Here is a 27,481-nt window from a genome sequence, read left to right as displayed (position 1 = left end):
ACCTGTGATTAAGCTGGGTCCTCAGGTATCAGGAGTCGATGGTCTCAGCCCAGTCACCAATGCATGCAACAAATTAACCTCCATCGTGTTAAATTTTGGTGCTGCACTTAATTTGGCTAAATTCCGACTCGGACTTAAAAATGTTACAGGCGAGTGGAAATATGCGGCCCTCTAATGTGTGGATCAGAGGTCACTTAAAGGGGTATCACAGAGCCATATCTATGATACCTATATCCATTGGTCGTTCTCTAATGCGAAGGGTCACACCACTGTGCGAGAGATCAGAATGAACGCTTTGTTTAATGATGCGATACAGACAGCAGCATCAGGATGCTATGTGGTAATAAATCACAGTGGGAGCAGATCCATTGAGAACATCGAAGGCCCGAGCATCATGTTGCGGTGAACTGAAAAAACGAACTAAAGAATATTGCAGCGTTTGTATGTTCACAATGAACCCTATAAATCAATTTACACAAGCAGCAGGGAACGGGCACATACCTTTAAAGAGAAGGGTTCTATTAATCTTGTACATTCCAAATATTGTTCACGACTTGACACTGCAGGAGGATTAGTCAGCTGATGTTTGCATCTGTGAAAGAACGTTTTACAAGGCGGGATGTACGACATCCTTGAATCCTTGAAACAATAATAAGCAGAGTAATAATGATGTATTTACACTAGAAATATATAGTGAATATGAAGATTATTTTTCAGGAGGGTTCTTCTACATTGGGATGTTTGGAAAACACCATTTGCAGTGTGTGTGTGTTTTTAGCTATGGGAATAAAACTGAAGAACCCGGAGGACTCCTTATAGAATAGGGGGAGACCATACATAAGTCTGACCAATCTCATGAGTCCAGTCCATCATGAATGCGCACAAATTCCATACAGAAGGGATCCAAAGTCAGGAATCAAATCCAGGTCCTTGTTGTGAGGCACAAGTGTTACCACAACAACACCACCTTGCTGCCCTGACAAAATAAAAATGCGTTCACAAATTATCACTCTGTGCATATCCACCGCACACTGAAGTAATGAGATGCCCATTTAGTCTTGTTAACTGTTGGGACAAAGTGTTATTTAGTGAGCACCCATTATGGCAAGTACAATGGCCTTTGTTCCCCTGTGTTAATGTTGATTATACCCCTCAATGTATTATTAATTTCAGCGTTTGTGTAGGGGTGGCAATGAGCAGGTATAGAAACCGAATTCCACTGATAATGTGCATAGCTAGGAATAAAACCTGGGTCCAGAAATTAAAGCACGGGGACGCACACACACACACACACTGGTGTAGAGAGATGAATGATCCCAGTGTGAGATTCTGCACGTTAGCGTGAGTTGAGTGTGTGTGTACACTGAAGATGCGAGGGGGGAAGAGTTGTGAGAGTGAGATGCGAGAAGTGGGATGTGCAGAGGGGGCAATGATTAAATAGAAGAGATGGCATAGGTAATAATAACAGCAATGAAACATAAGGCATTGCATATTCAAGTTTAAACTGGAAGGCTGATGTTATTTGTGTCAGTATTTCTTCCTGTTCATTCTTTAATTTTCATAGTAATAATTATCATGTAAAAAAAATAGAAAGCACGTAAGAAGTAAGCTGTCGGAAATGCTTGAGGCCGTTTAGGAAAAAAACCCCTCTAAATTCAGGGAGATGGTGTTAACATGCATACGGTTTCAGGAAAAACATACACCTGGAATTATTATTAGGGTACCTGACACATCAGGCAACCCAAATGACTTTGCAGCTTTAGCGATCCCCGAAATGTCATTAAAGCCCTGGCTTTAACATAGCTTCTGCTGTACTCGAAACTCTTGACCTTATCAACAGTCTTTATTATCGTCGTCATTGTGATACCTGAAACAGTTGACAATGCAGAACATGCTATAATGTGGCAAAGGCTAAAATGCCTTTTTTCAGATCGTGTTAATAACTACATTTGAAACTACTAATCTGACCAATTTAAATTTCTCCTTCAATAATATATTATCTGACAAGCCCCCCGCCCCCCCCCCGCCCCCCCCAATTACTAAGGGAGTTTATCAGTGTTCTGTTCTTGGCACTATCTTGTTTTGTCTGAACGTCAGCATCTACAATTTGCACTCTGACATTAACCATTTTGCTGAAGACACAGCCCCGATGGCGTCCAGGAAGGTCATAGAGGAGTTACAGCAGCATCTACAACAGTATTTTATCAATTTTCAACTCCAAATTAATGCCATATAATTGGTCGTCAACACGGTAAAGACCGAAGTTATGCTATTGTCAAAACTGTATTTTAAGATTCACATTGACCACATGGCCAACAAGATAAAAGACCGATTGGATTAGTTTTTTACACCTCAACTCCATCTGAATATAGTTAATGCCAGCTCCTGTTCATATTTTATTATAGTGACACCTTGCTTCTGACTCTACCTTAAAACCTGAATTTCGTTATACCACTCTATTCTACATTTTGTCCTTGTTACTACATATAAAACTTGCCATTGTAACCTGCATATTAAATCAAATTTGTCTCCCCTGGATATCCGGAGAGACCATCGTGAGCTGTCTTCATCCTCTGAAACAAAATATTCAAATTAACCAAAAGACCAAATAATTCCTCTAACTCCCTCTCATAGCATCAGAAGGACCCTCCTTATTCCACCATAAAAATCCAATTGCTAAAACTTTTTTTGGTAAAAAGTATTTCTACGTTTCAGCTCCAAGTTTCTGGAAAAACCTCGCTGCTCATCTATAGCTTCGTTCCCTCCCGTCACTCCCCCCTCTTTAATTCCATATTAAACCAAAGCACAGAGCTTACATGTGCCTAACTTTTTCTGGGGCCTCTTGCTCTCACATTATATTTGCAGATTTTTTTATTGCGTGTGTTTCATTTACAACCATTAAATACCTCGTTTGTGAGTTGTGCATTATGCCTTAAGGACCCTGTACTCGTTCTCTGAAATATTCATATTTTTGTCTTCGTTTTAATGTTGCTGTACTCACGCACCACAGATCTCCCCAGGAAAATAGGCAAACAACTGGCTAAACGGTATCATCCTTTTAACAAATAAAATAAACTTAAACTTACTGTCCTGATTAGTCACTGCTGCCCAGCTTAAAGACAATGATGATGAATACTGTGCTAAAAATGATGAAGATAGCGATGGAGACCATGTGAACTCATAAATTGTATTTAGTAGCATCATTAATGCAAATTGCACATCTGTAGTGAGTTGTATGGAGACGGAGGCAACACGTATTTATTTAACAATAACACAGAAGGTCCCTAACACGAAGGAGTAATGGCCCCTTATACCCAACAACCTCAGGAGGTACGGCCTCCGGGCTAACGTGCCCTAGCCACTGGGACCACCCTCTCTTAGCCCTCTGGCTAACGGTACCTAGGGGAGACTGACCCGACTCAGCCAAAGTCCTCGGGTCCCGACCACTGGCCCACTCAGACCCAGCCCTGAGAAGGATGTCGGTTCCGGGGATCCTCAGAGTCCTAGCCTTCTGACCACTGGCCTCACTGAGCTCTGGCCCTTAGAAGAACGGAGGAGCTTGAGGTCTAGGGTCCTATCTTTAGGCGAGCTCTTGGGTCTTCGGCTTGGCTTTTATGGGACTCCCACGGTCAGTCCGCCCGTGGCCACGCCTACTCTCTGGAACCTTCTGGAGGGACCTAGATTGTTGTGCAATCCCCCAGCCCCCACTGGGGGCCTGGGGTGCCCCCCTCTGGTTCCTAACTGCCCCCCAGATTGCCTGACCCACGAGTCCTACTTAGTATAGACCAGACCGGCTATTGCCCCCTATTGGGCCCTGACTGGAGGTATATATTCTACCCACGCCTGACAGCACACACACAAAAAAGAATTGAACAACGGCAATGAGTGCAACGGCCGGAACAAGAAGGTAATGCAAGACACCGACCGAATGATCCGACAGAGGGGACAAGTGGGCAGTGTGGGTGCGTGGGAACAGGGGAACCTAGCAGAACCGGGAAATTTTAGAGTGAGTCCACGTCGCGGGTCCATTGTAAGAGTCAGGGTGCTTTGGTGCTGAATCGGGAGAGGCCGGATGACGAACACCCGGCATCTGTTGGGTGGTAGATGCCGGCTCTGTCGGAGCACCATCCTGGTGGACGGATGGTTGCGCAGCATCGCGACCGACCGGCGTTGATGCACATGGCGAACTCACTCCTGTGGCATCTGGGTGAATGGTAAGACGGAACGGCTCACAGACAGGTTCAGGAGGAACACACCCCGGCTAATCGGACACGTCAAGCGCATGGCCCCTGCGAGATGAAGCTGAGGTGATAGTGTGCGGCGCGATGTAGGGCTTTAGGCATGACGGGTGGACATACCAAGAATGCTTCCCGCAATTAATTTTGACATAGTGGGCCGAACAACCCGAACAATGTTCACAGAACTCCGTCAGGGTTTGAGCAGTTTGGGCAACGTTGCTAAGGGCACCTGGGGACAATGGAGCCAATGTGGTCGGACAATCTCGACCTTGATGCGGGTGGTTTCAAGCGCAACTGTATGTCCATGGGGGGGTCGATGTCCCTGCCATACATCAAGTAGAAGGGCAAGTACCCAGTGGCCGCGTAAGGTGCCAACCGGTATGCGGCCAAGACCCCAGGGATACGGAGGTCCCAGTGAAGTTGGGCAGCATCAACTTGGTGGCACAACATAGAGGTGATTGTCCAATGGAGGCGCTTGACCATCCTATCGGTTTGTGGGTGGGACGGTGAAGTGCTCACTTTTTGAGTACCAAGGAGGTCGCAGACTTCTCTCAGAAGGGTAGATGAGAAGTTTTTTCCCTGGTCGGTCAGCAGCCGTTCCGGGTCCCCCTTATCCAGGACATAGCCCTGAATAAAGGCTTCCGCAACGGCCGCCGCCGACTGGTTGGGGAGCAGCCAAGCCATGGGCCAGCGGGTGAAATACTCAACTCCAACCAGTAGGTACTTATTACCGCGGGCCGTGTCGGAAAAGGCCCGAGGATGTCCATTGCCACTAGTTCGTTGATGCGGGACACCCGAATCGACTGTAACGGTGGGTAGGCTGGTCTAGCGGGGGGCTTCCGTCTCACGCACTGGGTGCAGCTTTTCAACAACTCCACAACATCGTTGGCCATACCAGGCCAAAAGAAATCCAGCTGCAGAGTAACAAGCGTTTTATGAATGCCCAAGTACAAGAGCCACTCGTGTGCGGCCCAAACGGCTCTTCCCCCTGCAGGGCAGTAGGGACAACAATTTAATAGTGGCGAGAGCTGTCATCCCAAGTCATGAGGAGGCCATTGTGCAAAATGACTGCCGAGACCCCTCCACGGCACTTCGAGTTTCCGGCTCGTATGGCCAATGGGGACTAGGCTCTAAAGAAAGCCGTCTCGGGTGTGGTCCAATCAACTTCAAGGACAGTGCATATTATTATCCTTATCAGAGTTGCTTCTTTTTGTTTGCTTTATTGACTACTTGTGTTGCGGTCATTGCAAACATGATGCCTTGAATAAAGGTGTCATTTTTGTACCAGTTAAAAGGGTAAAAACCTACCATTATATTTGCCACTGGTAAAAGAGATCTCATAGTGTAAATGTTTACCCCGAACTCTCAATACTCTGATATTGCACTGTTTTTGAGTTGTACGCCTTCTGGTGTCATCTGGCCCTACACCAATGGGGACTAGGCTCTAAAGAAAGCCGTCTCGGGTGTGGTCCAATCAACTTCAAGGACAGTGCATATTATTATGCTTATCAGAGTTGCTTCTTTTTGTTTGCTTTATTGACTACTTGTGTTGTGGTCATTGCAAACATGATGCCTTGAATAAAGGTGTCAGTTTTGTACCAGTTAAAAGGGTAAAAACCTACCATTATATTTGCCACTGGTAAAAGAGATCTCATAGTGTAAATGTTTACCCCGAACTCTCAATACTCTGATATTGCACTGTTTTTGAGTTGTACGCCTTCTGGTGTCATCTGGCCCTACACCAATGGGGACTAGGCTCTAAAGAAAGCCGTCTCGGGTGTGGTCCAATCAACTTCAAGGACAGTGCATATTATTATCCTTATCAGAGTTGCTTCTTTTTGTTTGCTTTATTGACTACTTGTGTTGTGGTCATTGCAAACATGATGCCTTGAATAAAGGTGTCAGTTTTGTACCAGTTAAAAGGGTAAAAACCTACCATTATATTTGCCACTGGTAAAAGAGATCTCATAGTGAATATGTGGGTATTTGAGATCACAGTCTCATGGCGTGCAAAGTGGTCTTACCAATTATTCGCCCACCCATCACAATGATATCATACCAAGACTGGACATGATTGAACCACGATGCTTTTCTTCAGAGGATCTGGTCATCATCGGCGTGTCTGAATCCTGCATCGATGGTCGATTCATTTGCAGCTCAATTTGAAAATTACATCACTGCTCTTCTTGATGGACTCGTGCCCATTCGAACAAGCCCAAAGAAAATGGGGGAAGTTGCACAGTAACTGGTTGTCACTGGAAGCGTTATATGTGAAGCAGATGCAGAAGAGGCTGGAGCATCTTTGGAAGAAAACTGGTTTCGAGAGTATCCAATTCGCTTACAGAGCCACCTGAAGATCTGTCAATGCAATGCACATCAATGAGTTGGCTTGCGATCCCCATTTTCTGTCACGTGTCGTGAAGGGTATGCTGCACTCCAACCACCCATCAACTAGTCAGCCAGGTCTGTGCACAGTACTTGCAACGTTGTTCGGCAATAAAAAAAAAAGTGACGATCAAGACAGCATTTTCTAAGGCTATGCATTTTCCTGGTCTTTTATCTGAGTTTGATCAACCTGGAACCAATGCAAAACTCGAGACTCTGGCACCAATGTCGGTGGCAGAGATGTCGTTTATTGCACAGCTGCCAAATAACGCATCGCCGTTCGACTACATTCACACGACAGTTCTAAAATCATGCTCGGACATGCTTGTGCCGCTTATTGTCCACCCGGCTGTTTCCCAGACCAGTTAAATATGGTGCAGGAAACACCAGTCCTGACAAAAGACATACATTACCCCACACATCATCGCCCGATTTCAAACCTGTGTATGATTTCAAAGATCATAGAGTGCCTTTGTCTGAAGCGGTTACTTCCCCATGTCGCTGCATCAGGCAGATTCAACCCATTGCATTCCACATACCAGAAGTTCTACAGAACTGAGACGGTTCTTTGAAAGGTCACTGATGACCTCTACAAGATCATGGATGCCCAATGCGCTGCAGCGTTGGTTGGCCTTGATCTCTTAGTTAGTCATGGGTCAGCGTTCACGTGTAAACACTCATTAAATGGCTGAAACCACCTTACAATATAGAGAACCACAAAGCATGGGCAATTATAGATGGTTGTTTGTAGCTCCTTCGCACCACTGAGTCATTCTTTGTGAAAGCGAGCGAATATTGTGCGATGCGTTGCAAGACTAAATTATTATATTCGCCATTCTTTTGGACAGATTAAGCAAAATTACTTTTTGTTTTATTCCTACGAGTTCCCCAGACCTTTGTTTTAAATCAACAACAACACCGCTATCACTGGCTGCGCACTGTTCCACTGGTCACCATTGGTTAACCGTGTTTCATGGCTTCAGTGCAGAAACTAAAACAACAATGATAACGATCCACTGCTTAGTGCCAGTCATTGATGCTTACAGCTCTAATGACGAAGAGGTGATGTATTGAGGATTCGCAGAGAGTGTCAATGCGAAAAGATAAATACTACGAGCACACGCCCACAGGTTGTGATGTCAAGAAGGAATTTGTCTGTCAAGAAGGAGCCTGTCTGGAAAACGCATCAGCCAACCGTCAGTAGCTGAAACAAATGCTTAATGACTCGCCCATAAGTGGACTTTTCCCTTTTCACCACACACCCGAGACACATTTTCAATCAACCTAGATCTAATGAAAAAACTGCGCAGTCTACCGTGATGAAGTTCAACACATTAACACCAGATCTTGGGACAAATCAATTGCTGCCAGCCAAACACATGGCAATTTCCATACGGTCAAACCTGGACAGGTGGCAACCCTACCTATAGGTACGTATGGCCATGCAGCTGGGGTCAGGACTTGTACCGGAACTGAAACGACTACATGACCTGTAGCGGGGATATGATCTAAGAGATGTGGCGTTAGTCCACCTGGTTACAATTCGGTGTATTTTCCATGAGGATTGCCCCAGAGCACAACGTTTCATGACCGTGACCATCGCAGACTGGAATATTGTGTGGATCATCAGCAGATTTTGAAAAACCACCCCGACGTCTTCACAACCCGGGTTCACCAAATTATTATTAAGAACGGAGAACTGCTGATGAGACACGGAATGTTGAATCCAATCCATAGATTGCTTGTATTAAACCAATGCTGCTAAAAAAACTTGACTCCTTGCAGGCTGTGGTTGGTGGGATGTGTAAAAAAATGTGTTATGTGGAGAGATGGATATGGGAATGAGGCGACATGTCTGCTTATTTATTTTGTTACCAAGAATAGAGGATTATTCAAAATAAAGGTATTTTTTTAGAGAGATCGTATAAATATGAATGTGTCATTAAATGTAGAATTATAATGGCGAATACTGTGGCTCTGCACAATGATCGGCAACGTTGCCCATCCCCACCTTGACTGCTGGACTCCTTTGTCTGACGCACTGTACTCGCGCAGGCCTGAGTAATGTGACCCGAACGTGAACTCAACTCTCACATCAGATCAGTGCGTTAAAACCCACCCCCGCGTGAACAATTTAACAAACAAACAAAGTAAAGCTGAAGGTGTTTCGCCCTGCCACCGCTTGCTCGCGCCAGCGGTGGCGGCTGGTGGAGGCCCTCTCCCCTCGAGCAACCTCTCGAGAGCCCCTGGAGAGGGTGGACTACTCCTCCGCGCTGACCTTGACGTCTTGGGAGAATTTAGAGTTGCTCATACTTTGCCCCACCACAACGGGCGACCGACTAACTGTGGTAAACCCATTGATACATCTGGGTTGAGTAGAGTCTGGGGGTGGGTGTGATTTATGAAACGTAACCACTGCTGCAACGGGAGATCGAACGAGTTTGGCCTCTGGATTTACAATCGAATAGAAGGAAAATATCACGGTAAATAAAGGAACGCACCAAAGCTGCCTTAACGTCGCACTGGCATGTATGGACGGCATTTAGGCACGAGTGGAGGAAGGTGCCAATGACTCGGCTTCTTTCCACATGCAGATGCGATACGCAACAGGGCTGGCCCAACAGCCACAGTGACCACGCAGACAATTCCCCCTTCTCATATCCGTCTCTCCACACACAAAAAAACAAAAGTACATTTTATACACATCCCGTCAGCCATAGGATCTTCTGGCAGTGCATTGATGCATCAATAGCATCGGTTTAATACTGTACAACACAATTTTGAAAAGGTTTTGACATTCGTTGTCTCTTCGGCAGTCAAGCATGATTAAACCAATGCCTGAAATATATAGTGGCTGGTGGGATGTGATGTGTGGAGGCGTAGGATTGTATGCTCATTTATTGTGTTATTTTAATTCACAACGACGATCACCGTTGTGTTCGTGTACACAAAGAGTACAGTTCTCAACAATTACAGAAACATCTACTCCATTTTGAACCGTACGTACAGTAATGTGTTTACTTTAATAAGCCATTAGCATCGCTGTTAAACTTCCCAACGGAAACTCATAATTACTGCGGAGATCATAGATGTAGCAAGCCCGGGGTTTACACAGCCTCTGCTTGTGCATTATTCGCTGTCAAGAACTCAAACCACTGAAAATGAGTACCGTAATAAATGCGCAGACAATCCTACGCCTCTTTCCCGTCTCTCCACAAATAAGTATTTGTTTTTACACATCCCATTCAGCCACACAGCCGTCTGGAAGTGAACTTTTTCAACAGCATTGGTTTAAGACTGCAAGAAAGCTCCGACGTCTGTTCAGTACACCACAGCGCTCACGTCTCACAAGTAAAAAAAAGTGTCCGCTCTTTGTTTGGTGGCAAGCGAATAACGCTGCCAATTGACGGTATTTCTGTGTGTGTGTGACCTCTGGGCCACGAAACAGACGGACATACACCCAAGTTGACTTAGTCTTTAAAAGAGACACATATTTACGCTCTCGCTCGCTCGCACACACACACGCGCATGCACACGCACTCAGCAGTAAATGTCACGAAGTCAAATTCCCCCCTTTTCTCTCACCTCCACCCCAGCGCCCTTCCCCCACGCTCACATATAACCGGCTCCTCTGTCGCTCCCAATCCTCCCTCCCCAGCACACAGTGGCAGTCAGTTAATACGTCCTCCTTTTTTTGCATTGAACTGGATTTGTAATTTTTGTATGGAACGCGTGTACTATATGCATATATAATTATAGACTACAGTATATGTCAATACTGTAAAGTATATTTTTTCAAGACTACAGTTCACATAAAGACTTAAATATGATGTCGTGACAAATAATACTTGTTTCTTTGTGTAAGTTTTTTTTTTATTTGGTAAAATAAACGAACTTGCTTTTTCAGTATTTTTTTGGGGTAAAAACTGGAAGATTTAAATTCAGACACGGATCTTTTCTTGAAGCCCGAGAGAAGACGAGGAAGGAGAAGAAGAGAGAGCAGCGCGCTGGGCCGAGATGGGGGCTCGCGGAGAGAGGGCCCTCCTGGCTCTGCTGGTGATGGTGTGCGTGGTCCCGTCGGCGCCTGTGCTGACAGGTAGGAGGAGGATGCATGCGTGCATTACCACGCTCCGCCAGCTCAGCACCACTCCACCCGCTCTCCTCGCTCGCTCGCTCGTGGCCACAATTGGGGGAACGCACTCTTTGACATTTTCACTTTTGTTTTTACTTTATCATTATTTTCTCTATTTGACTCCGGCCGATGGGACACTGAATGTAGAAAACCGGTGAAGGGTTTTGCTTGCGTTTAACCGATGCGGCTCAAATTATTCACTCCCAAATGGCCGTGTGACTAATGGGATAGGTAAAAATATATACTTTTTATATGTTTTAATGTGGGTATAATTCTTCACACTGACGTTAATGATTATTTTGTCATTTGTCTAAAGTGATTTTGAATATTTCCCAATTAATTATTTTGGAATTAAATAATGGGGAAAAATCTTGAAAAGCTCTCTTAGTCACTCATACAAGTCGTGCACTTGAGGATTTTTATACAATTACAGGAACACATGCCCATGTACAGTACCTGCACGGGATCTGTACTAGGGTTGCCATCTGGTCGGGTTGTACGCAGACAGATGACAGCCACTGATGTAAATTCCACATTGCTGCGATGGAGGTAAGTATTTCCCGGACTGTCGGGAATTTACCAGGACAGTCCAGGAATCGGCATCTGTGTTTGGGTGGCAAATATTGCATTTCACCGAGATCTGATACCGTTATTGTGGTGAACTTTATGACAGCAGACTGCACAGTTATGCTTAGAGATCTAGGCTGACTGAGACCTATGTCTGGGTTTGGTCTAGACTGGAAAAGGTGGCGATCCTCACCTGTACTTTGCATATACTTGAGGACGCGCAACGTAAACATCAATTGAACAACTCTCAAAAGCTACCACGTTACTGAAATAGGAAGGGGCTCAGTTAGATTTATTTATGAAGAGTTAAACCAGGAAAATGTTTCCACCGTTATGGAAAACCAGCTCAGGGTGATGGCTGGTACCAGCCCTGGCTATAAGATTGCATCAACCATCTGATTATAAATCAGACCAGGTGGCTCGGCAATAGAATGAGCAGCTTTGCATGAGGAAGGTTGCAAAGCTGCTGAGGTTGACTCAGCCCATCTTCCATACGGGGTTGATAAAAGGAGTACCACTATGAGGAAGTTAGCAGTGGTTGTGCTATGAATAGACAACATCACAACCAGCATTTCTGAATTTCACACATTTACTGGGAGTAACTTTGTCTTCGTTTTCAACTGGAAGCCTTACCAAATGCGGTTCATGGTCGTACTCTGCGCACTCGTATTCACCGTATATCTACCACAATTCGAAAGCATGGTGTCTTTAATACTGCGGGTGTATTCACCATACAAATATAATTTGCCGTCAGCGTCCCAGTAGATGTTAAAGATCCCGTGGCGTTACTCGCGAGAGTGTGTCATCATGTGTCGGCGTCGTGGTCCAAATTAGCAAAATGTAACATATGACCCTCGAATTGCTCGATTCGAATCTGCACAACAATCAATAATCGCCTCCTATGAAAAGAGACTCAGTGAAGCTTTCTTGGGTGAACAAGTGTAATGATAATAATTATAATTTATATATTGCCACAACCCTCACATTTACGGGGGGCGAAAACAATTCATAATGAGTTACACGACTCCAATTGTTAGAGCGCCAGGATTATTCAGAAGCCATACATGTACACACCCATCACAGTGCATATGCTGTGCACAGCAGGGGGCAGTGCCGCAAAATCCATTGCTGTAGTGTACGAGGCTTCCACATCTGTGCTCCCCGCCTTCTCCAATCCGCTCTGACCAATTTGGTGAAGTACGGTCAATTGACCCCCACGATCTAGAAGGCGTGGGGAGGCCCTCATCCCGCCGTGGATTTGACTGCGCGTGCAGCACCGCGCGTTTGGAACGTACCGTTAATTATCCTCTGCCCAACGTACGTTGGGTGTAATTAATGTTGTAACGTCCTGTTCTCATGACTTTTTGACGGCTCGCGTAGCGTGCGTGCGTCCACATCCCTCTTCCCCCGTGAGCTCCGCTACCCTCCTCACTCCCGGGGAATCACCCCCCCCCCCCCCGGGTTCCGCCCGCCCCCCTCTCCCCCGCCCGCTCTGATTCTCCGTCTCCCCTCCCTCGCTGGGGTTTCTCGCACGTTAATGGCAGCGCCTGGAAACTGGAAGAAGCAGCCAATGATGCAAAATCGAGACATTCCATTGCCTTAGTTCCACATTAACGACATCAGGGGCAAGAGACCAGAGACCTCTTCGGCAGTCGTGACTCAGACCCTATTGAGGTGGATGGAAACACTCAAGTGCACAGTTAACAACGCTTTTATGAGGTTACGTTGAAAAAAATAGTCAAAAGTGTGCGTTATTTCTTACTCAAATGAACATTGAGGCGTTGGTGCTCATCTCCCGTTTACAGCTTCCCCGAGCCGATGGTGAAAATTCCACATTTCGATGGTGTGGGTGAGTCTAATCATAGGGCAATCACCGTTGACTTCCCCACAAAGAGATTATTTGTTTTACAACCACAGAGGGATGATGGGCTGAGTCAGCCTACCCCCCCCCCACACCAGGATTTGAACTCACGACCTTCCGATTGTGAGCTGCTCGCTCTCCCGCTGAGCCGCCGTTACAACATTGACTTCAATATAGCTGCGTGAAACAATGATTGGCACGGTTTACAAGTGTGATCTGACAGGGAAGTGCTGTCGAGTTCAAATGACAAATCGTTCGTGTGCCTTCACTCGACGGATTGTCCCGCCGGGATAGACACCACAAGCATCAACGGTGGTTGGCCTATGTAGAGACCGGCCCCATCACTGGAATGTGGACATGTTTTCAACAGCGTCTCTCGGGGGCTCCTGTTAGGAGATGAGTCAGCCTCTCACAAATACACTGGGAGAATTTGCCTTCGAATCTATCCCCTACTCGAAGCAATGCCTCTAGCATGAATGGAGTGTATCTGCTTCTCCTGCAGCATGAACAGCTGCTCCCCATGGAGAGCAGAGTTTAATGACCATAGCAATTTGGGGAGTAACTCCAATGGATCTGTCTCTATATGTCCGTTTTCCATTGCGTGACTATGTAAGACTAGAATTTAGAATTATTTTTAGGACTCCAAGGTATATAGTGCAGTCTCCACATATTCTCCACTCTATCTTTCTGGCCTCTACATATATGTGCTATGATGAAGGGCCATTGCTAAAACAAATTACCTGTTAAATTTTTTTTTAAGCCCCAGCAGCAGCCTCACCAAGTAATTCGACTTTGCACTCGCGTCTCCCGTGGTGCTGTGGGAACTTCCCGTGCCACTGCCCACAGTGACATTTCAGCGTCATCGCTCCAGGAGCGGAGGGAAATCATCTCGTGCCTCAATCTAACATTGAGTAAACCGCGCCAATTTTTATAATTCAAATATTTCACCTGGAAAATCCGTTGAGATGGGACATCTCGTTTGCAAGGGCGTCCAGGTGTGGATTGACTCGTACACAACAAGCACGTAATGAATGCCTATAAACCTATAACGTACACAGTACGCGTTTATACGGTGAACATCACGCATAGTCAAGTGCATAACTAACAACACGTGTGGAAGTCGAGTGGAGCACATCACCGATTTGTGTAGACTACACTCCAGCTGTAACAGTTGCAGATGTTGTGGGAGTGAGTTTTAATTAAGGAAGCAGCTTCGTGTCTGAGCAGGAGTGTGCCTGTGCGGGTTTTTTTTTACTCTCGGAACGGTCACAAGGCCATGACCCCTGGGAGGTTTTCATTCGAGGGGCTTTGCAATCGGCCAATAATAAAGCGTAACGCATCTGTTTTTGTGAGCTCATAAAATGGCTCTCGCGTTGAACAATCAGAAAAAGCTATAAATTTCCATCAGAGGTTTATTCCTCTGCAGTGATTTTAGCAGAATAATTTGTGTTGTGTGTGTGTGCACATACCCACATTACGTATGTCCTGGGTGCTTTCTTCATTGTTATATTATGAATACATAATCAATGACATTATCATAATTATTTTGCTATCGTATAGTCCACATTTGTTAAGTCCGTATTAATCAAGACTGGCCAGATGGCTCAGCAGTAGAGCGAGCGACTTGTAAAGTCGCGACTTAAAATCCTGGTTTATGGCTGACTCAGCCCATCATCCCTGCGGGCTCATTAAAATATGTACCACTTTCTGGAGAAATCAACAGTAGTCCTATGGTTGGACTAATTACTGTCATAGGAATGTGGAATTTCCACCACTGGCTCAGGACTGCAAACGGGCAATAAGCACCGACGTATCAATACTCATTTGAGCAGGACATCACTCTAACTTTTTTTAGCCCATGTTAAAACAATTATTGTCTTTAGCCTTGTTCAGTTGGGAGGCTGTGCACTTTTACATCACAAGCGGCATGTACGAACGCTCACTTGCGCAGAAAAGTTATTGTACCTATTTTAATCGGAAGTAGTTTTGTCTTTGTGATGTCTTTTTTATATATATAAGGTGCCATTTTAAAAGCGGTGCTTTGCTTTATTTGAAATACACACACTGCGGACACTACCTTGCAAACAGCATCGTCACAATTAATATTATTTCGTGAATGAAAACTGCCATGGTCAGGACTCTCAAACCACTGGGCCAGATTATCCCATAGGTGTATTAGGCCCTCATATTTTGTAGGCCCTCCTTTACGCCATCCGTTCCACATTAAAGTAACAGCTGAGCGACAGCAGCACGGCCATCGGAAATCTTGTTTTCTTTGAATTACAATGACAGCATTCATGAATTTGCCACAGCTGAAGCTAAGTAATGAGTGCAGAGTGATTTATGTTTGATGAATTTACATTGCGTCGAATAAATGTGTAAATTTTACATGGGTAAATAAATACATGTGTTTGATGCCTTCATTTTTTTTTTTACAAGATGTAATACATACACGAGTGCTGGACCATTCCATCCCATTCGCCTTAGGCCCTTTCTAACCTTTATCCAGCCCTGCCAAGCCACGTGGATTCCAGTTGCAGCAGAATACAATTTGTATCAGCGGGTCAAAATGAGGCACTTATATAACTTCATTGGTACGAATAGCTAAAAACGTAACAAATATAAATAAATATACACTGCGACCTTAAATATATTAAAAAGATATACATATAGTAGGCGAAGGCCCTTCTTAAGAGCACATCAACTGATGAATCTCTCTGGCAATTGACAAATGTGTTGAGTTTTTTGTTATAATTTGTGCTCTTGCACCACTGCAAAAACAGCAGCAGCATCACCATATACTTTTTTGGTATAAACGTCCTAATTTTGTTATGCATCTTTTGAATTAAGCACGAGTCTCCCTTGCAGAAATTATTATAGCCTCATTGGATGTCATGTGGTCAAATAAAGACAATTCAACTTTACTTATGTTTCTTCTTCACGCTTGTTTACTCAGGAAAGCGTCATAGAGTCTCTTTTTCAGGAGGGTCTTGCCAACTCTTTGCAGTAAAAGCGCTGCTGCTACTGCTGCTGTGTAATCCCAATTGCGTGATTTGCAGGCCATTTTTTCATCATTGCTATGTTTGACCAACACCAGTTACATTTGGTTTAACACGTAGGCTTTCGCGACCAATATTATTCATAATAAACGGTTTTGGGTTATATCGCGTTATTTATGTGTCGTAACCCTCCACCACCCGACACGGCCAATCAGTAAAAAAGTGTCACGTTGACAGAAGACAAATAGTTCACCGGTGGGCTAAAGTAGTGAACTATTTATCTTTTGTCAACGTGACACTTTTTTTACTGATTGGCCGTGTCGGGTGGTGGAGGGTTACGACACATTTATAACTAACGCGATCTAACCAAAAACATTTATTATGACCAGTTACATTTGTATGTGTTTTTTTTATTAGCTATTGGAGGAAACAGTATAACCCGGAGAAAACCCATGCAGAACAGTGGAAGAATATACAGATTCCACTGACTCACCACAACAACAACCGCCACCCCACCACTAAGTGGTGGTAATATCACCACAGTGCTCGTGCCAGGATAGGTGCACGTCCTCACTCTTTCACACTCTGTAGAACATTGGGAGAACATACGGACTCCATACCGAAAGGTACCCGAGTTGCGAATCGAATCCAGGCCTCATCTTGCTGTGAGGAAGAAGCGTTACCACCACGTGACCACATAAAATGGTCATGGCCATGACCATTCCTGTTGCATCATCGTACACCCGCGATGTGCGTTAGGTTGGACTGCTGCTCCTGTGTAGACCGTTCCGTTCAGCAGAGGCTGTAGCACGAGGGAATCAGAGTTGGGTTCCGCACTCCAGGATGCAACTCGGTTCAAAAATAACAACTACTCGAGTAAGCGTGCAACAGATGTGGGGTTGGCTATGTGAGGTCACGTGATTTTTACGAAAGTAAAAAAAATATATTTAACCTGGAAAATCCATATAGGTGGAAAATTTCGTTTGCAAGACTGTCCAGGCTATGGATTGACGCACACGTAAGCAAACCCGCAGTGATTGAACGTGTACACTAACGTTGAAAATCTACAACTTTTACAATACGCGTTTATAGTGAATATCACTCCCAGTCAAAGGCACAAATAAACATTAAGCTAAACTTTTTTTTTATTTTACCAAGTAAGACCCACCGAGCTATATAGCTATTTTTCAGAAGCGACCTGGCCACAACCGATAGCTCAACGAAGTGGCTTACCACGTGGAAATGTATAGCAGCAAAATACTCTGAACGAATGTTTCCAAATGTGGAGGGGAAAACCGGAGGACCACGGGGAGAACATGCAGGCTCCAAATATACAGGCGTCAGTGCCGCGATGGAACTCACGACATCCTGTATAACAGGCGAGGTAGTTAACATCTCCTAGCCACCGCGGCGGCCATTAATGAAGTGATGCACACCACCGGTTCGTGTAGAATGCACCCTGGTGGCTGCCAGAGTTAAAGACGCTGTGCGATGTTGGCATTGGCGCTAAAGTCTCGAGTCCCGTACAGATGTGCACAAACACCCAGCTTGGCAGGCCATTGTGGACAGTGACTACTCACAATGGCAATGGCTTATTTTTTTAAGTCAAAGATTGTGGATGTTTAATACCTACAACATTGGCTGAATCAACATTTATCAAGGACAACGATACACTGCCCATTCCGCTATTTTACATAGTATTTTCTTGCATGGCAGGATGGCACAGTGCCTCACAGCAAGAAGACCTGGGTTCAAATCCTGACTCGGGTGTCTTTCTGCGTGGAGTTTGTATGTTCTCCCCCTGTTCTGCATGGGGTTTCTTCAGGTACTCCGGTTTCCTCTCATAGCTAAACACACGAAGTTATTTACTGGGTAAATAAGTAATGATGATTATTGTAATTTTAGATGTATTGATTTTGTCATGGCTTAACCAGCCAATGAAGTGTCAGAGGCAAGCAGTAAGGTCCCATTGTACCATTGCCTGTAATGGGGACACGAGTGCGGGTATAGGTAGGTCCGTGGTCAGGGTAATGGTTAATTTGTACAATAATCAACTTTGTGGCAGGATCGACCCAACGCACTTGTGCTGGTTTACATTTGCTGTTGTACATTTTGCGTCAGCAATTTAAATATTTAGATAATTTTATGTTAATTTGACTGATGTTCACGATTTGTTTGGTCAATTTTCTTCACCATATTGTGTATTTTATACTTTACATTCATTGCACCCCAGGTTTCCTGTTGCAAAAGACACATTTTTCTCATATCGCGGGTGTGGATTTGCTCAAATTGAGATGTACAACTATGCTTGGTTACTCTGAATAATTTATAAAAGTAACAAAATCAATAGACAATACGCCTCCTTCACGCAACTCCTTAACTGGTATTTTTGTTACACATCACATCAGCCGCACGGCCTTCTGGGAGTTACAAAGGTGTAGGGAATTCCAACAAAACCTACATTTCTGCTTTATTGACCTGGTCAAGGCCTATGCTACCATCAGTAGGCCTGGGCTCTGAGTTATTCTTCGTGTTTTTGGAGTCCCTGACCCTCTGCTCACGATCATTAAGGACGTTCATGATGGTGAGTGGGCCCGGGTAAAATACGTGGCCGGGAGTCGGAGCCATTCCCTATTCACCTTGGGTTGCGACAGGGATATCCTCTGGCTCCCACATTATTTAACATATTTTTCGACACGTAGTTCGTGAAGCCTTTGATGGCTGTACCGGAGGAATTTTCATCTGGTACAGATACAATGGGAGGCTGATTGATGCCCAGGTGCGGTCAAGGGATGGCTCCCTATTGGTCAACCATGTCATGTATGCTGATGAGGTGATTGCTGCTCACTCAGAGGAGGAGTTGGAGGTGCTGCTGCAGAACCTGGAGTGTGCCACTAAGAGGTGGGGCCTTACCATCAGCCCCACCAAAACTAAGCACCTGCCTGGGTATTTTGTACTATCGGACACTCCACCCCCACAACTCCCAATTGGTGATGGGGCAGTTGTGGAGAGAGTCGAGAGTTTCCCATACCTGGGCAGTGTGCTCATGACTGGCTCCAGTTTAACAGCAGAGGTCTCACTCCGAATCAGTCGAGCGGCATTATTTTTTATCGGTTGCGTAATGCTGCGTGGAAGCTACCTGGTCTGTCGCTCCGCACGAAGCTTCAGGTCTTCTCGGCCACAGTCATTCCCTCCCTTCTCTACGCTTGCGAAACGTGGACCCCCCTAATGGAACATCTTCACCGTTTAGAAACATTTGGCCTGCCTACGATCCATCCTGGGTTTAACCAGGCTGGATTGTGTGAGGAGCTCACAAATCCTTGAAAGATCTGGACAAAGTCCCATCAGTGAGCTCCTCCGGCAGGCAAGGCTGCGTTGGCTGGGTCATGTAGCCCGCATGCCCAGCCACCGCATGCCTAAACAGCTTTTGTTCGGCCGGATAGAGGGGGCTAAACGGGCGCGGCACGGGCTAGAGAAGAGATGGAGTGATGTGCTACAGGAGAATGTGGAGCTGAGCGGACTTGCCAATGAAGGGTACCAGCGGTGTCAAGATCGGCCGCTGTGGAGGAGACTCGTGAAGGATGCTGCTACTGGGCAGTTGAAGTCAGTCGCCCTCCAACAACAACGGGTTTGCGGAGGAGCGACACTCACAACAACGAGCGGAGCACCGAGTGGATAAAGTACAGCAAGTTTGCACAGTAGGGTGCACAGGTGGTGCATCAGCCAGTCATCTCAGTCAGTCGACCCGCGGCACCTGGGTCTGCCCCATGACCTCCTGCCAGCGGGCGTCTGACACATTTCACGTGGCCTCAACGTGCACATAGCCTGGCATGTGGTGACGTCACCGCCATTTCGTGGCGAATGACGGTTGTTCTTTTGTTGTTGCTGTGATGTTGTGGCCTACAGTGTGGCGAGTGGGTGAATGAGTGTGTTGTTGTGACCTGCAGTGTGGTGAGTTAGTGTGAGTGGTGTTGTGACGTGCAGTGTGGTGAGCAGTGGTGGATGAGACAAAGACAGTCTTCAAAATTGGAGAAAACATCTACAAGTAAAATTAACGGGAATAGTGCCCATGGTAGTTGCGATATAAGAGTGATGAGGAGGCGACTGACCATTGGTGAGCGAGTGACTGAATTGAATGAGTCCTGGATCTTCAATCACCCTGACTGTTCTGCGTTGCATTCTAGTCTATCCAGTGCAGTGAGCTAGTAACTGGGGGTTCTTCACTCCAGCTGTGACAGAGCAGGTTTCCAGGATTGGCTGGATTTGTGTTTTGTACCGTAGAAATAATTGTTCAGAGTTAAAGAATAAGTATTTGGAATAACAGGAAGCCAAGCTTCTTCGATGCCTCCTTAGCCAGATTGGTAACACGGCCATGTTTCCGTAATTGGGCGTGGTTGGGCAAAAAAAAACCCGCTGATGGTAGCAGTGGGGTGATGTGCGGTGCCATCACTGCTCTTGGCTGTAACCCCGCCGACCTCTGCCCTGGCAGCCAAAGTAATATTCAGCTGTCATGCGTACACTTTGTATCCAATGGGGTTTCTCGTTGCAAAGGAACGTTAACTCGGTGATAGGCTAACTCTTGCTTTATCCAATAAAAAGCAAGTTTTACCAAGTGTCAACATTAGTAGTTAACAATTCGGCTCCATTCCATGTCTGTCTCTCCACATAAAACAAACACAATCGAAGTATTTGTATACATCCTATTGGCCATGTGCCCTTCATTTCGAGCAAACAAGTAGCATGTCTCACCGAGTCCAATTATTTAACCAAATTTCTCCTGTGCAAGCTGAGTAACACATCACCGTGTGATTCACTAGTGATGACAGCCAGCGGGAAGGGGCGAGGAGAACAGGAGGGCAGGCGTGCAGATGTGAGCTCATGCATGTTTCATGAGCCACGTGTGATCCATCTTGTTAAGTCAACTCTGCTGGCCAGGCCAGTGGGGTGCATGTTCACGATCGTGGCTCCTGGGACCTGTAATTGGTCGTCGTTATTGTGTAACTGTCTTCATGAAACTCGTCGGCACCCATGTCTGTACTCAGCTACTACTTGCAATCAGGGCTGGATTGAGGTTATCAGGGGCCTCGGGCTAATAGGAGGGAAGGGCCTCCATATATATTTCATCTTATGGGGATAAAAAATGTAGTTATCAACATATTAATGTATTTATCTATGGTTAACATTTACAAATGTATCCTACTCAAGGTAAACTCGTGAATTATAAATCACTCACGGCACTGTCTTCGAAAAAAATGCCTCCCAAGCTTTAGCCGTGGCAAGGTCACGCATGATGTCATCGCAATTCAAAGGCAAAAACAATTCCGATGGCCGCAATACTGTCGCTCAGCTGTGCCTACCTTCGACACGCAACAGAGGGCCTAAAGGAGGAGCAGCAAAAAATATGAGGGCCCAAGCCTTGTTGGCATGTGGGTTTATCTGGCCCTGCATGCGATGCGTCCAGGAGCCACACGGCGGATTGCCATGCCGGCATAATCTCACAACGCTTTCTTCACCTAAAAATAATCACTCGTATATTTTATGGAAAACGTCGGTGTGCATCGAGGCTGCAGCACGAATAGAATTCGTACCGACGCTTGCACATTTCCATTTCTACCACTGGGCATACATTTATTTATTTTATGGGGGTGGGGAAGAGTTAAGGAGAGAGGTAGGAGGAGTGAGCTTCCTGAATTACGTATTGGAATTTTCATGCATTCCAGAGGTCTGTGGCGGCCTGTAATACTGTGGGGCTTTTGCTCCTTTTGTGTGTGAGCGTTGTGTCTGCACGTTGTGGGTACGTGGCCTACAATATGCAGAGATTATGTAAGTGCAAAGAGACGCGACCATTTCTTCCCTATGTGGAGTAAAAAAACAATGTTTACAGCCTGCAAGGAAGAGGAAATGGATCGATTTCTTGCGTGTGGGTTATTTTGAACTGCAAATAAAATATATTACTCTAACGCTTGCAGCTCATAGTAAGGAACCCCTGAGTTTGGACTCCTAACTTGCGTTCCTTTCTGTGAACAGTTTGTATGTTCCGGCTCTGTCCTGCGTGGGTTTCTTTCACGTTCTCCAGTTTCCTCCCATAGCCAAACACACGCAATGTCATTCGTGTTGGACCAAACATCCCAATGTATAGTCACATCTGACCCAGTGTGGCTTTCGTGGATAAATAAGTCATTAATATAATTGTAAATGTTGTGGGTTTACTCTCCAACAAACCGGTGTGCTGAACTAGTAACTAATTGGCACATTTTATTAAGTGACAAACCTTGATGATTGGCTGTGTTGGGTGGTGGTGGGTTTAGCAACACATTTATATCTACTCAATCGAACAAAAAAAACTTTTATGAATAATATTGGTCACGAAAGTCTACGTACTAAACAGTAATTTATAATATTGAAGCCGAGGTTATAGTTGAATAACACCGAATTGATCAGTGATGTTCCTCCAGGAAGTGGCACACTCGATTCGCAGCGCTAGTATTATGCATGATACAAAACCAAGGACACATTTGTCGTTGTGTCGCAACTGAAAAATAATTTAGAAAATTGACATGAAAGTCGCAGTGTTCTCAAACAAAACGTTCCTGCGACTCAAGGCTGTGTGGTGGGAATTACTTAACCAGCAGAGAATATTCATATCTTCTAGGTGAATAAAGTACACCGATTCCAGTAGTTGAAAAGCAAATAAAAATGTGAATAATAATATGAAAGTAAAAAAATTGCTTAAACGTGCATTTTCCGCAAATGTAAAACATATATATTGTAAAAATCAAATACCCATGTTAGTGCTGTCGTTACACTGTGTTCAGCGTGCGCGCTTGTCTGTGTGTATATCACAGGGTTGTGCGTGTGTGTGTCACAGGGTTGTGTGCGTGTGTGTCAGGGTTGTGTGTGTGTCACATGGTTGTGTGTGTGTCACATGGTTGTGTGTGTGTCAGGGTTGTGTGTGTGTGTCACAGGGTTGTGTGTGCTGCTTGTTATACACAAGGCTAACGTCGTGTCTGTTGTGATTACATCAAAGTGCTGCATCGCTGCAGGATTGTGCAGCTTCCAAAGTGCACACACAGATACACAAATTGAGCACAGGAGACTCACAACGGCAACATCAAGACACACGAATGCGCGGACAGAATGAGACATGTCGGTATGCGAACACACTACACACAATTTCCAAGTCACAACCCATTAACGGCCAGGAAGGAAGGGGGGGTCGCAAGGGTGCTGGGTTTGGAGAGGGATGGGGTGGGGGATGGGGTAAGAGTGGCAGCAGTGGAGACGTGCTGCTGCGAACAGAGAGAGGGTAACGTTAGGAGGCTCACTGCGGAGAAGGTGGAAACATTCTCATACTCTGGGGAAATTCTTTCCGACCCTACGTGTGTGTGTATATTACGTGTATATTAGGCGCTGAAAGGTGCAAGCAGAGGAGTGTGGCCCCAAAATGCGAATAACCTAAAGCACGAGCAGGTCAAGCATCAGCACTTCACAGGGACAGAGAGAGAGAATAAATAACTGGGTTTCCAGCCATTCCTCACGCACCTTCTACAACTCAACGGCAGCACCACGCGCACCGCATCCTTCGTACTCGCAGTAACACGACTTTGACTCACATGCTGCAATACACAGGCGGTCATCCAGCGGTGGACATATGGCATGGGTGATGACGGTTACTCACAGTCGACGTTACCATACATCCACGCACACTTTGCACGCATTGCCATCTATGTGCTCTGAAGAAGGGCCATTGCCCGAAACGTTGCCTGTGATATATATCTCGTTTAAGGCCAGGGTGGTAGTGAGGAATGTGAGTAATCTGAACACATCCGGGGCAAGCGTGCACCCCCTGGTATTTAACAAGGGGACGTGTCCGCTGGGGTCTCATGCACTCGCAGCATTGCGCTCGTCAATCCACACAGGGCCACACGCTGTCCAGCCCCGTTACTTTGCCCTCACGCCCTTACGGTCCTTCTTCTCGAATAGAGGCCGTGAGCGCAAGTCGAACTCGGGTCGCAGGATTTGTAGCGGAGCGCGCAGACCATTACGCTACGGCTCCCCGCAAATGCGACTGCGCGCGTACAGACACACGCACACATAGGTGGTGGTTTGGGACGTGTGTGTGTGCGCGCGTATGTGGGAGTCACGTCTGGGTGTAACTCGAACCCTCATCCACGGACACTGAACCCTGTGTGTGAGTGCCCCTACCCCCATTTCGAGCCACACACACACACGCGCGCGCACCCCCCCCCCCTCTTCGCAAGTCGATGGAATGCTGACTTCTCAAACATACACTCACACATCCCATACACAAACAGCCGCGGACACACACAGAATCGCGCACTCACCCTCCAAGTCAAACTCACTCAAGTAGCCTCCACACACAGCAGCACCGGCGCACTTCATTCACACCAATTAAAAACCTCCAAGAACCTCCTCCACGTTTTTCTTTGAACAACTCAGAGGATTTGCACTGCGTGAACCTCTGACTGGCGCCATGAGCACATTTCTACGTGGTGATGAGTTGTCTGCTCGTTTACATATTTCAAATAATCACGAGGGTGATTATCTTGAGTTATATATTGTGTTATTTTGTGTCAAACTAGGACCCATATCTTAAAGGGAGGGTAATTTCTTGCCTGTAACAGTTCGACGTTCACCAGCATTGATTCAAGCGAGCCTGACTCTGCCGATGAGACAGACGCTGCGTGTCGAAACCAGTGCAGGCTTTGCTTGTACTGAATCAATGCTGTAAAAATTATGCATTCATGGAAAGTAGTGGGGCCCGATTGTTTTAGAAAAACAAAAGAATAATGGTTTAATTCGGAGAGATAGATCTGTGAAGGCGATGCATTGTCTGCTTCTCTATTGTGTAATTTACAGATGTGAACCAAAGTGAACTTCGTGGGGACAAAGGGCACCACGGTGGCTAGGAGATGTTACCTCCCTCGCCTGGTATACAGGAGGTCGTGGGTTCGGTCCCGACCCTGACGCCTGCTGTATATCTTCCCCCCGTGGTTGTGTGGATTTTTCCTCGGTTCTCCGTTTTTTGCCGCCACATTTGGAAACATACGTTTAGGGTGTTTGGCTGCTCGACATGTCCACGTGTTAAGCCACTTCGTTGAGCTATTATTTGTGCTATTATTTGAGCTATATACCTCAGTGAGTTTTACCTGCTAAACAAAAAAAGTTGTTTTATTTAGTTTTAGTAATGTCTCTGCTACAGAGAAAAAGCAGACCCATGAACGTCTATTCAACTTCGACAACTATCATCGAAAATGCATGCATGCAACCTCCATAAAAATTCCCCCACAGCGCCGGCCTCTCTCAAGCATAACAAGGAATGGAGGCACACACACAAAGACAAAGATCCCCCGTATAGCCTTAACAGACTGTTAGCAATTAGCACCTATGAAGGCCAGTACGGCACACGAGGGGATGAGTGATGGCCACATTAGCTTCCTGGGTGACGATGTTTAAACCCCGCACCACGTACTAATTTGAGGCTGAGTCTACGTAAGGGAGGCCCATGACTGGTTCAGATAATCATCACTGGTGTTAGCCGTGAGCGAGAATCGAACTCGTGTCACCAGGTTCGTAGCGCAGCGTGCTAACCGCTCCCCTAACTGCCCACACATAAAAAACAAAATACGGATATGTAAAAAAATGTGGGTTTTGAATTCATGACAATGATATTACACACAAGTTTATATTAAAATATATCTGAATCATTTATAAGTTAATATATTGACACTTGACCGAGTGCCAACCGCTATTGGTACCACACCACGCATCTTCACTCTCTTCCTCCTCCTTGCGTGCCAGTAGTGAGGTCGAGTTTGCCACGCTGTCCCCATGACTGAATGCAGAACCCAGTGACGTGGGCGCAACCCATAACCTGGAGACAGTAGTGACCTCACCAACTTGGGCGAACATTTCTTGCTTTTAATTCATTGAGCAGACGGCGAATGATTAGCAGGTAAACTTTCTCAAAAATATTTGGCGAAGTGGCTCTGTGGGAGAGCGAGCAGCTCGCAATCAGAAGCTAACAATTTCAAATACTGGTTTTGGAGGATTAACTCAGCCCAACACCCCCGTGCGATGCTTAAAATGAGTACCATTTTGTGAGAAAGGCAACATTGATTCTTTATTTGAAGCTTTCGTGACTGCAGGAATCCATACTCTTTGGTTCTTTCGGTTAATTCACGTAGGTAGAAAAATAAAAGAAAAATAATATATCACGACGTTTCGATCGCAACACAAGCGGTCGTCCTCAGGCGGATAGACTCGCTCCCGCCATAGGGATATGGAATTGGCACCACTGGCCCAATGCTCATTTCAGCAGGAAATAACTTTGACTTTTACATAAAGTAGCCTCGCCAAATATATCGTGAAATTAAACTCTCTGGCTGTACATCCATCCATGTTTTAGTGGAAGTAGAGCTACCACAAATTTTGGATGAAAAAATTCGAATTCGGTAGATTTTTTTTTCTGCCAAATACATTGGTCGAAATTATATTTGGCAGCAAGCACATACTTTATTTTTCATCGGTGGAGAAACTGAATTATGTGTTCGGCGGCAGTGGTGGAAGTAACAGCCACGGTGCTGTGCCCTGTCCATTCCCAACAAAGATGTGAACCTTCACCCGGACAACAGCCACTTCCTGCTGCTGAAACAAGCACTGAGTCATCGGTGCGCGTCTCCCGTTTATAGCCTTCCTGGGCCGCTGGTACAAATTCCACATTCCTATGGCGGGGGTAATCTAACATTAAAACGACCCCTGTTGACTCCCTCGCGAAGTGGTTCTAAGTTTTATTGACCCGAGAGGGATGATGGGCTGAGGAGACCCCTCCAAACCAGGATTTGAACTCGCAACCTTTTAATTGCGAACTACGGGCTCTAGCACTGAACCGCCTGACCGCTGTGCTTCAACTATTAACACCTATCAGGAGACTATAAAACAATGTGGTATTCGTGATATACTATACAACACGCATTACTGCATCAGGGAGTTGATCTTGAGACGATTTTCGAGCGCTTTGTCATGGAGTTATTTTTCCTCCTCACAAAAGTAACCTTTTAAAAAATCCTAACATTCTACATCAATGTGTTTTGTAACAAATAAGGGGAAAACACCGTCTAAAAGCGTCTCTCACATATGGGGGTGTGTGGTCTGACTTCAGAATCACAGATTACCTTCAGGATAATCGCAGGCAACATAAAGTAGCGTCATTGTGGTGAATATCAGGAACAAAATAGAAAAGCAGACGATCCCCCCCCATTCACGAATCTGTCCCTTC

At 45.7% G+C, this 27,481-nt stretch overlaps 1 protein-coding gene across 7 annotated transcripts in view; it reads left to right on the top strand.

The window, feature by feature from the left end:
• Nucleotides 1-10,270: 10,270 nt before the first annotated feature.
• Nucleotides 10,271-27,481, top strand: part of LOC144719622 (uncharacterized) — a 152,480-nt gene continuing 135,269 nt past the window's right edge. For 6 of the 7 annotated variants that reach the window (XM_078595719.1, XM_078595723.1, XM_078595722.1 and 3 more), the window contains exon 1: nucleotides 10,489-10,719. In XM_078595719.1, coding sequence (XP_078451845.1) covers nucleotides 10,641-10,719 — 79 coding nt within the window. In that variant the 5' untranslated portion in view covers nucleotides 10,489-10,640. Of the gene's footprint in view, nucleotides 10,720-27,481 lie in introns of all 7 variants that reach the window. The other variant, XM_078595721.1, reaches the window with a different exon arrangement.

Source organism: Lampetra planeri, chromosome 6 (assembly GCF_965212315.1).
Source record: "Lampetra planeri chromosome 6, kcLamPlan1.2.h2, whole genome shotgun sequence".
In the NCBI taxonomy this organism is placed as follows: domain Eukaryota; kingdom Metazoa; phylum Chordata; class Hyperoartia; order Petromyzontiformes; family Petromyzontidae; genus Lampetra; species Lampetra planeri.
This window is presented reverse-complemented; position numbering and strand designations above follow the sequence as displayed.